The sequence below is a fragment of the Tupaia chinensis genome, unplaced genomic scaffold (assembly GCF_000334495.1).
Source record: "Tupaia chinensis unplaced genomic scaffold, TupChi_1.0 Scaffold149325_1, whole genome shotgun sequence".
Lineage (NCBI taxonomy): Eukaryota > Metazoa > Chordata > Mammalia > Scandentia > Tupaiidae > Tupaia > Tupaia belangeri.
This window is the reverse complement of record NW_006209169.1, coordinates 1,035-12,649: the sequence shown is the minus strand read 5'-3', so window position 1 is coordinate 12,649 and position 11,615 is coordinate 1,035. Positions and strand designations below refer to the sequence as shown.

The 11,615-nt window shown below is 35.7% G+C and overlaps 1 protein-coding gene across 1 annotated transcript in view; it reads left to right on the top strand.

Moving 5' to 3' along the window:
* Nucleotides 1–11,359, top strand: part of LOC102478346 (polypeptide N-acetylgalactosaminyltransferase 13-like) — a gene marked incomplete at its 3' end in the record, with an annotated part of 24,347 nt that extends 12,988 nt beyond the window's left edge. The window contains exons 5-6 of the mRNA XM_014585233.1: nucleotides 8,408–8,506; nucleotides 11,299–11,359. Of these exons, the coding sequence (XP_014440719.1) occupies nucleotides 8,408–8,506; nucleotides 11,299–11,359 (160 nt within the window). The remainder of the gene's footprint in view (nucleotides 1–8,407; nucleotides 8,507–11,298) is intronic.
* Between the last annotated feature and the right edge of the window lie 256 nt (nucleotides 11,360–11,615).

Here is an 11,615-nt window from a genome sequence, read left to right as displayed (position 1 = left end):
TTCCCTACATGATTAACAGAATTCTGAATACCTAGAGTGATTATAATGAGGTTAAATTTTTGGCTTTCTTAGTGTAATGCTTTATTTAAAATGTCAGTTATGACAGAACTTCATAGTCATTATAATTGGCTAGTCATCGTTCAAAAATGCAATCACACATCTGCACACAGTGAGAACCGACTTGAACCTGTGACCTAAACTCAGTTATACCATATTTAAAATAAGGCCTTAGATAGTTACACATACTATTCTGTACAATCTTCTAGACTCGAATATTCATTTGTGTAATAAATGGAGTTTGTGAAATACCTGTTTTTTTTTGTTTGTTTGTTTGTTTTGAGAGAGGTTTTTGCTCACCAGACAGACAGAGAGAGACAGAGAGACAGAAAGTGAGAAATCACCCCCCGGGGCGGGGATGGTCACGCTGCAATCCCTTCTCCTCCATTCTCCTCTTGGGATCTTGGGCACGCACGCACAAACGCCCAGCATGTTTTAAGCCACTGGGTCCGGGACGCAAATCGTGGTCGACTACGTGGGAGTCCAGCAACATAGCCATTACGCTAACTGCTGGTTCCCAAATACCTGGTATTTTTTAAGGTATACATATTGCATGTGGAATAATAGTATACACTGTCTTGAATACTTGTTTCCTTGACATTTTAACAGCCTAATCACATAAAATTTCAGAAATATTTCCATCAGGTGTGCCACTATTGAGTAATCAATTGTGACAACATAAACCAGAAGTTGTGTGTCAGATATGCTCTGCAGATGTGTTTTGTTTGGCCTTCATAGTAGTTTATATTTTCAAAAGTTACCAATATTTTTAATGGAGCTATTTTAAACAAAAGCCTGGATTTTCAGCTATTGAGAAGTTTGTAGATCTTCCTAATATGACCCACCTTTCCTGCTTGGCTCCATCGGGTGGAGTTGAGTAGATATTGCCAGACAGAAGTGGCATGAAAATGTAACCCAGTTTCTATAGCCCCTTGTCACTGTTTCCTTGTATGTGAGGCTGAGGGTCAGTCAGTTGTCATTCAGAATCAGTCTTGAACACTGAGCAATTTTTCTCAGCACCTGTGTCTCAAACAAAGGAGGGAGAAATATATTTATTGAAAACAAGTGACTTTTCATAATGAAACTTCTCTGGCTGTCGTCTTTTACATTCGTGACTCTTATCAAGGGTTTACAGGTAGCCGTCTGGAAAATGGCTGAGTTTCATTGAACACATCAGTCCCGTATGAATGTTCAAAGACTATTGTCTTCAATGGAAGAGGTAACTAGTAGACAAGTCACATGATAATGCAGCTAACCCTCCAAATTATTTAATTAATTTGGGGATGTATCATGCATTTTTTTCTAACACATAGAAATTTGAGGTGGTTTAGTTTAGCTTATTGCAGTGAGTTTGACTCCTTATACAAATATGCCTGCATACATACTGTTAGACACTGTACTTGGCTCTGCCCCTACCAAGATGGATAGGCAGTCTCTGCCCTTGAATTCCCCACTGTCTGGCTCTGGTCACATGTATGCTCGGTGAGGGAAACAGGCTGGCATCAGTGGCCTCAGTATGGATGCACAGGAGTTAACCAAGCCCACTAGTAGAGTGGTGTATACTTCTGATAAAGAACCTGGCTGAATACTTAATGAGTGCTTTCATTTCTGTATTGTGCCCCAAAAGTGACTGACTCTCAATAAATAGTTATAAAGATATTAATTTCCACTTTAATTTTTCACTGATTAAAATGGCTTTCTTTACTGGAAACTTAACATTTTTTTCAAGTCTATTTAACTTTTTACCCTTCACGTCTTACATTACAATGTTCTTCTTTAAAAAAAAAAAAAAAAGTTTGTTAGTAAGCATGTACCCTAGCCAGAGATAGACAGAGAGAGGGGAAATGAGAAATCACCCCCCAGAGGAATGGCCATACAGCAATCTCTTCTCCATTCTTCTCTGTGGATTTCGGGCATGCAGGTGCCTGGCATGTTTTTCAAGCCACTAGGTCAGAGATTCAAATGGCACAGTTGTTGACAATGGGATTTAGTCGCCTTAACTACCATGCCTGCTGAGCCCGGTTATCATTAATATTTGTGATATGACTTTCTTCATTTTTTTTTTCAAATAAGAGAGTGAGGTGAATATTTTCCATAGGGTCTCACCATGACACAGTCCTCCTGCCCAGCCTCCTGTTGGCTTAGAATTCTTGTATGCACCACCATGACCTGTATACTGGGGTGACTCCAGGATCTGAACCTGAGCCTTCCACATCATCCTCTTCATGCAGCAGGGCACCGTCACCTGGGCCACCATGGCAGGACATGGCACCTTCATTCTTACTTGGAGTACCCTGCTAATTCTATTCCTAAAATAAACCACAAAATTTTAAGTTTTCCTGTAATCCTTGCTATTGTAACAAATCAAGCATAGATGTAATTATTAGTTATTTCTGACATGTATTACTTACTTTTACAATTCTCTTTATTAACATTTGTTGATCTCAGAAATTTACTTACTTTCGGGGACCAGCACTCGGCGTAAATAGCTATGTCGCTGGACACCCATGTGGTTGACTGGTTTAAGTCCCAGACCTGGTGGCTTAAACTCACACTGAGATCATGTGTGTGCATGCCCAAGATCCCAAGAGGAAAATGAAAAAGAAGGGATTGTGGCATGGCCATCCCCCCTGGGAGGTGATTTCTTGCTTTCTGTCTCTCTGTCTCTCTCTGTCTTTCTGGCGAGCGCATGCACCCTATAGCAAAAACCGCTAAAAAAAAATAAAAATAAAGATGGGGGGAAAAAAGAAAGAAAAAAAAAAGAAAAATGAAATTTATTCACTTTTCATCGAGTTGGAATTAAGAATTTCTAAAAATGACCAAGTAAATTAATAAAAATAAATAATATAACTGTATGTCTTTATCATGAATAACTCAAAAAATTTTCACATATATTGCCTCCTGTATCATTTTATTGTGATATTATAGAAGAAACATTAAAGCAGGCATTGGAGGGTCTGGCTTTATTTCAAGCTCCTCCAATCGGGAAATTATTCCATTTTCTCAACTATAAAATGGAAATTATTTTCCCTGTCTTGCTTAACTGATGAAGTGCTATAAAATAGTAAATGAGGAATGTACTTGACAAGAATTAAATATTATTATATTTATTTCTGATAATGTAACTTCTATGCACTGCAAAAAACATATGACAGTACCTAAAGGCAATTAAGAAACAAAAATGAACCTTCTCTTTTAGCATTTTATTGTATTTCCTTCCAGCACATTTCTTTCCATATGTATTTTTCCACAATTTGAAAGTTGATGGCTCATCAGTATTTTCCTATGCCCTAAAAGTATTTTTCACCACTAAAACCTTTAATGGCTGCTAATATCTCAATTTCTTACTTAGTTCTTTTCCTGTATTTTTCAGAGGTGGCATTAAGATTGTTTATAATTTTTTAACCAATTATTTATTTACAGTTTTTGCATTTAATGTGGTCTCTTCATAATTATCCAATTGAAAAATAAGAAATATATTTTCTAATATTCTTGCTACCTCTTGGCCATTTGATTCCCTCCCCCCAAAACTCATCACTGGAATGAATGAAAAACATGTATATTATTATGCAAAATCCAATAAGACAGTTTCTTATAGTTAATAATTTGTTTATTAATTTTTTGCCTACCAGATTTTGTTTTATATTAGACTTTTGTCAATCCAACTAAAATACGCTTTTAAACCACAGGAAAGGAGCAGAAATAGATGATATCAAAGCCTTTAAGAAGTGTCTATGTAATAAGGGATATTAAACCAACAGCACAAGGAAACTTGTTATTGTAAGCTTCTAGAATAAAGAATTGGGGAAAAGAGAGAAAAAAGTTGAGCTTTAAAATTTTCAACCCTTCAATTTTCTTGTTTACTCATGTTAAAATTGAATATATGTTAATTTTGAGAGAAGTAAAAAATTCCGACCTCAGACAGAATTTTTGAATGTCTGTTTTTTGGAGAGAAAAACACACATAATTTATTACTCCCAGTGGTTTAGGAGATAATTTGCAAGAATTCCTTAGCGTCTATTGAGAAGAGACAAAACAGGGGTAGTGACAGGATGGGGAGGGGTGGTGTTATCTGCTGAAGACATTTTGATCAAGGGGTCTGGGGAGAAATGTGCACATATCGAAATGGTCTCATTGTAAGCCAAACAATATGATTGAAAGTATATACAAAAAATAAAATAAATAAAAAAAGGAAAAAAGTATTTTCAGTGTAATAAATTGAATATCACATTTACATATCAATTTATTTTTATCGCAGTAACCAAAATATTTTTAAAACATCTGATTCCAGCTAACCCCCTTCTTTATTTTGACCCCTTATAAGCATAAAATGTAAAAGGAAAGATTAAAATCTGCACCAACTGCTGTACATCCTTTTGGAAGCTTAGAATTTTATCTGATTATAAGGATTATAAAAAAAAAATTAAGGAAAAGGAAAAATACACTACTTCTTTATTGGAAATACAGGCCTTTAAACACAGGTTAAGATATTTGATTCCCATACTTGTCTGTAAATGGGTTCTTTGGCAACAAAGGAAGTCATTTGCTTGTATTTAGCAGAACTATATATATTTTTTCTGATCCTTTAAAAATAGCATTTAAATTGTTTGGGTTTCATAGACTCTGCAGGATTTGAGTAAGCTTTCTGGCTCAGTCTAAGCCAGCATAGACTCATAAAGTAAAAACTTCTCTAGAGACCTGCACGCTCAAATGATTGGTGTGTGTGCAATATTCCACCAAACTTCTAGATTTTTAGCTGGAAAAATCTTTAATCACATTCAGCAGTTAATTATTCATCATGCTAATAGAATAACTTTCTTTATTTTTTAAAGAATCATTTTATTTATCTTTATTTATTTATTTATTTAAATTTGAACAGTTAGGGGCAGAGAGAAAGAGAGAGAGAGAGGAAAGTGAAAAAGCAAGCCGTCAGGTCTGGGACTCAAACTATAATCAGCCATGTGGGAGTCCAGTAACCTTAACCACCACGCCACCTGCCAGCCCCAGAATAGTTTTCTATATTTGCTATGGTGGACAGAATAAGGAAAGAAGTAGAGAAATTCAGATTACTGAATTTTTCATTGTTTTTTAAAACTATCAAATGGTTAACCAAGTGAAGGCTTTGTATCTATAAGATCAAAAATGTATGAAGATTTCAATTATTCATGCCATTTATGTAAAAAATAAACTGCTCATTTTAGTAATTTTCTTTATTATAATTAATAATAAATGAAAATGTTAGTATAGTTCTAAACGCTAACAGTTTAGTACTGTATTATTTGATGATTACAAATAGCAACCTAGACCTGAACTATAGTCTCTCAAACTTTCTTTGGAATTTTTTACCAGAGATCTTGGTTATTTGTTTAGTAAGATTGACTAGAATCTTGATATAGCAAAGAAAAAAATATATATAAAATGATATTTAAATAACTTTGAAAGAAAGAAATTGTTTCTAAAGAGTAGTGATACAATTTATGGGAAAATATGGTACATAAATTTGAAATTTAATATCAAGGAAAGAACAAGTTTGCATAACAACTTCAAATACCTCGTTGTATAAGATATGTGGATCATTTTAGAGAGGACTATTAGATAAATAGATAGATCATTTTCTCATCTCAGCCAGTAACTAATTGGGGGTCCTTCAACAAATGACTGAAACTTACAACAACTAAAAATTCCTAGATCTACAGGAATTTTAGTGCTATAAAAGTTATAATTCTATCTAAAAAATTAATAGGGTTCTGAAAACATTAAAAATAAAGCTAGTTATAAACTTAGGAAATAGATGTTTTCCTCTTCCTTAATAAACATAATATCTAAAAATTATAGTATTTTCTGGTGTTACTATTCCAAAAGTGTTACATATATTAATTCATATAATCCACATTTTATAGATGATAAAATTGAGGCACAGAAATTAAATGATTTGTTGTAGGTTCCACATTTGTAATTGGGTTCTAAATCCAATCAATCTAGCTACCAAGTCCAGACTTCTAAAAACCAAATATAGCTGTCTCTTAAAGCCTCCTACTCTCTCTGCTTTCAGACAGGATATATTATCTTCTTAGTGAAAATGCAGGCTTTGTATTTTAGCATAACCGAATGATCAAATGTATTTTATCACAATTTCTGTTGATTTACCAACTTCTATTGAGATACACAGTATTTTTCCACATTGCATATTTACTTTTTGAAGTCCTTTTCTACTGTGCATTGTTGCAAAGCTTTATATCTTAAATTCTAAAATACAATGGAACTAAATCCCTACAATTCTTGTTATATGATAAGGTCTTGAAAAGTCTTGGAATTGTGTGCCAACTAGTGGTGGTGTGGTTAAAGCAGCTAGATCCCAAGTACCGACTGCATAGCTCTGTGGGAATATATAGTTTATAGTAATTGTTCAGGCAATATTTATTAATAGTCTCAAATATTAAGCCAATGTATTTACTATAATAGAGATGATAACATGTATAGAAAAATTAACATAATACTCAATAAGAAGTGACCAGTTCTCTTGAGAGAGACGGAGACTGAAAGTTATAGAAGAAAGTGGAAGAGGAAAATTATCTTCAGGTTGGAAGGAGGAGGTTTGTGTGAGAAACAGGCTGTGTGGAATGTCACATTTGTACTGGTTTAAGAATAAGCAAGTTTTGGGACCAGCAGTTAGTGTAAGGGCTATGTCGCAGGACTCCCCCGTAGTGCACAATAAAGCTAGTTATAAACTTAGGAAATAGATGTTTTCCTCTTCCTTAATAAACATAATATCTAAAAATTATAGTATTTTCTGGTGTTACTATTCCAAAAGTGTTACATATATTAATTCATATAATCCACATTTTATAGATGATAAAATTGAGGCACAGAAATTAAATGATTTGTTGTAGGTTCCACATTTGTAATTGGGTTCTAAATCCAATCAATCTAGCTACCAAGTCCAGACTTCTAAAAACCAAATATAGCTGTCTCTTAAAGCCTCCTACTCTCTCTGCTTTCAGACAGGATATATTATCTTCTTAGTGAAAATGCAGGCTTTGTATTTTAGCATAACCGAATGATCAAATGTATTTTATCACAATTTCTGTTGATTTACCAACTTCTATTGAGATACACAGTATTTTTCCACATTGCATATTTACTTTTTGAAGTCCTTTTCTACTGTGCATTGTTGCAAAGCTTTATATCTTAAATTCTAAAATACAATGGAACTAAATCCCTACAATTCTTGTTATATGATAAGGTCTTGAAAAGTCTTGGAATTGTGTGCCAACTAGTGGTGGTGTGGTTAAAGCAGCTAGATCCCAAGTACCGACTGCATAGCTCTGTGGGAATATATAGTTTATAGTAATTGTTCAGGCAATATTTATTAATAGTCTCAAATATTAAGCCAATGTATTTACTATAATAGAGATGATAACATGTATAGAAAAATTAACATAATACTCAATAAGAAGTGACCAGTTCTCTTGAGAGAGACGGAGACTGAAAGTTATAGAAGAAAGTGGAAGAGGAAAATTATCTTCAGGTTGGAAGGAGGAGGTTTGTGTGAGAAACAGGCTGTGTGGAATGTCACATTTGTACTGGTTTAAGAATAAGCAAGTTTTGGGACCAGCAGTTAGTGTAAGGGCTATGTCGCAGGACTCCCACGTAGTCGACCGCGGTTTGAGTCCCAGACCCAGTGGCTTAAACTCACGCCGGGCATGTGTGCATGCGTGCCCAAGATCCTGAGAGGAAAATGGAGGAGACGGAATCGCGGCGTGGCCATCCCCTCTGGGGGGTGATTTCTCGCTTTCTGTCTCTCTGTCTCTCTCTGTCTGGCGAGCACACACGCCCTATAGCAAAAACTTCTAAAAAAAAAAAAAAAAGAATAAGCAAGTTTTAATAGGTAAGGGGAACTTGCAAAGGCAAATCCAGGAGACTAGTGGTTGTGAGAAAATGTGCCAGGTGTGAAGGTTTAAAGCATTTACCACTAACATCTAAATTTAAATATAGGAGAACAGGGAAAAGAGATAGTAGGGGTCAGTAGATGGCATTGGTGGGTAAGGTGCTGGACTCTCCCATGGTTCAAATCCTAGATCTGGCGGTATGAAAATTGTGTCAGGTGTGTGTGCATGGCCCAAATCTCAACAGAATGTGAGAGAAGGGATTACAGCATGGCCATCCCTCTGTGCACTGATTTTTTCACTTTCCCTCTCACTGTCTCTCCAGCAAACATACATACCTTATTTCATAAACCTTAAAAATAAAAAAAAGTGAGAGAAGCCCATTGGGTGATGCCAGATCACTGATGCCAGGATAAGAAGCTGACTTTTATTCTGTAAAATAGGTTTTTTAACATCTGTTAAAGATTTTTAGAGAAACACTGGTTTAAAGGAAGTAAATCAGTTTGGCTAGCAGTTGTGGAAGAAATTTTGGTTGTGCAAGAATCTAGAGGCAAGAAGACCCTGTTAGTAAACAGTGATAAGAGAACCAACATTGCATAGTAACCATGAAAAGAGAGGTAAGAAGTAGTGCAGGAAAACAAAAAACAACAAACAAAGGAAAAGGAAGGCTCTGGGAAACAATTGAATGAGACACATGAAAGGAAGATCCTGAAAGGTGGTTTTGTCATTTTATATTAAGAGCCTGGATGGAAATGGAGGACGTTGATAGGGAAGCAGACGTAGAAGGGGTAGAACATTCTCAGTTTTATCTTGTATACGCTAAGCAGTCAAAGGATTTTTTTTTTTTTTTTAAGGAAACACCTAGTGTGTAATTAGAAAGGCACAACCACTGCAGAGGGAATAAATTAGAGAACACATACTAGGAGTCAGCCTCACAGTAGTGGTCATTAAAGGCATATGCCAAGTTCTTTGGCGGAAGAACATAGAAATAAAATTTTGCATAGATCAAGAGCGTAGAAAGAACAAAAGTGCCAAGAGAGGTGGGTGGACTGCATTTCAGAAAGAGAAGAACTTACTGAGAGTATATATCCACAAAGCAATAACATAGTGGCATATTGTCCTCATGTGATACTTGTGAGACTGGAAACGTGCTGTAGTCCTGAGGGTCACCTAGGGGAAGGAAGCAGAAGGGAAAAATCAATAAGGAGTGTAAAATGAATGGATTTGTAAGAGGAAAATCCTCTATAGAACAATAGCAATAGGAGCTGGAGGTGAAAAAATATATATTCAAGCAGGAACACTGATGAATTGTATTAAATACTTCTAGAGGAAGAAGTTAAGGAAAGCTACTGAAATCAGAATCAACAGGGACCTTTCAGAAGTTATTGCAGAGGGGAGAGCAGAACCCAGCTTCTAGTTAAAAGGTCAAAAGGAGTTTAGGGAGCACAAAGAAAGTATCCTTTCAATAAGGCTGCCAGTAAAGGGGATAAGAAATGTATGTTCCTACATTTAATTAGTAAGATGGAGTGATGATATATTTGAGTTTAAGATAGAAATTAAATGAGCAGGTCTATAAGCTCAAGGGGACCATCTAGAAATCAAAGGCACAAAACATAAATGTAATAGTGGCTTAATGAGTAGACGGGGAGAGCCAGCTGAGGGCACACACATGAATATCAGCCCACAGTAGAGGAAGGAGATATTCTCTCTGTGAGACACTAGAGAGGGGGCCATGACAAAAATGCACTAACACGTTGAGCTAAAAGTTGAGGAGATTTAGATTTCATGATTCAAATTTAGGTTCCATACATTTCCTTAATCCTCAGGTGCTAGAGAAGAATCCAAAACCTTTGGAAAAAGTTCTGTTGAAAGTAAGACAGGAGAACAAATAAACATAGATAAAAGGATTGTTAGCCTTTTTTGAAGTGAGCAGAGAATCAATAATGTGGACTTGTAGTATAACCAGGTGGCCTCATGCTCTTACTTTTTCAATGCTCCCACGGGTCTTAGTAGCAGAAGTGGACCAAGTGAAGGGTAAGTGCACCCAGGCATTGAGGTGCATTGACAAAAATAGAATTGGGTCAGGCAAAGCAAGGGAACAGAGAGTACTAAGCTAGTTTTGCATTGAAGAAGACAGTCTTAAAGAGATTGTTAATGTAGGAATATGGATTTAATCACCAATGAAGGATGAAAAGTGACTTCCCATGGAAACAGAAAAGAATAAGGAATAGGAAGTTGGGTTCAGAAGGGTAGGTTTCAGAGTCAGCCTCTTGGATATGAAGAATCTCCAAGTGACTTTGAAACCCAAAGTAAGGCTATGTATATGGGAAACCAAAATTAAGGAAAGGACATTCCAGGCTTTTATTTAGATTATTAAAATCATCTTCAGCAATAACAACAAAAGATAAATTACCTAATGTTGTTAACCATTTATTATATAGTGGACACTGTGCAACGTCCTCCACTTTTATTAATTCATTTCCTCTTTACCTACCTACTATGTGGGAGATACTGTTCTCAGTCATTGGGATTATTACTTCTACCATTCTCTCTCAAAAGAGAGAGAACCAATAGATGGCATAGCAGTTAAGTGGCTGGACTCCCAAGTAGTCGACCACAGTTCAAATCTCAGACCAGAAGGCTTAAAACTCATGCTGGCACATTTGCATGTGTGCCCAAAATCCCAAGAGAAAAGTGGAGGAAAAGGGATTGTAGTGCAGCCTGACCATCCCCTCTGGGGTGTGATTTCTCACTTTCCATCTCTCTGTCTGTCCAGTGAGCTCATGTGCCCTATTGTAAAAATCTCTAAAAAAGAAAGAAAGAAAGAAAGAAAATAGAGCATGTTTTTAAGGAATCATAATTTCATTTTATTATGTTTCTTATTTTTTTATTTTTTAAAGAATTACTTTATTTACTTATTTATTTTAATTTGACAAGAAAAGAACAGAGTGAGAGAGGGAGAGAAAGTGAGAAAACAAGCCACCAGATCTGGGATACGAACTGATGTCAGCCATATGGAAGTCCAGTGCCCTTAACCACCACGCCACCTGCCAATCCCTTATTTTCTTATTTTTTAAGCAAAAGTCTAAATTATTTGAGTCATTCTTATAGTTAAATATAACTTATTTTTTGTCCTTTATTATACACTTTTATTTATAGAAATGAGGATCAACTGTAAAAAGAATTTCAGCACATGTATTTAAATTAAAATGTATTAGTACTTTATTAGTAAGCAGATAAGTAGATAGGCACTCTGGACTGATCATTAAAAATGCATCACTTAACATTCTTAAGCATTTGGTTGCATTATGATAGGATAATTGCAGCAATCTTTGTGTCTAATTTTATTAAGTAGAATTTCCAGCACTGTAATACCTTATACAGTTATTGCCACAGAGTTCCAAAACCCCTATCAGGTAAGGGTCATGGCTACTCCATAATTACCATCTGTGTAGCTTTGTTAGTGTTTCTCATTATAACTCAGAAGGTCGATGATACTGTTCATGATAGGAACCCAGCAAGATGGGCAGTAATAAAACAGCTCTGAGACCAAGCAAGGCTCTTCTACTCCAACTAATGGCAGTTCATTACCTGAATATAAAACAGTGAGCGCACCGGGAGAAATCGAGGGCTGTGTGATGTGGTCGATGCCCAAGTACAACAGTATTTGCT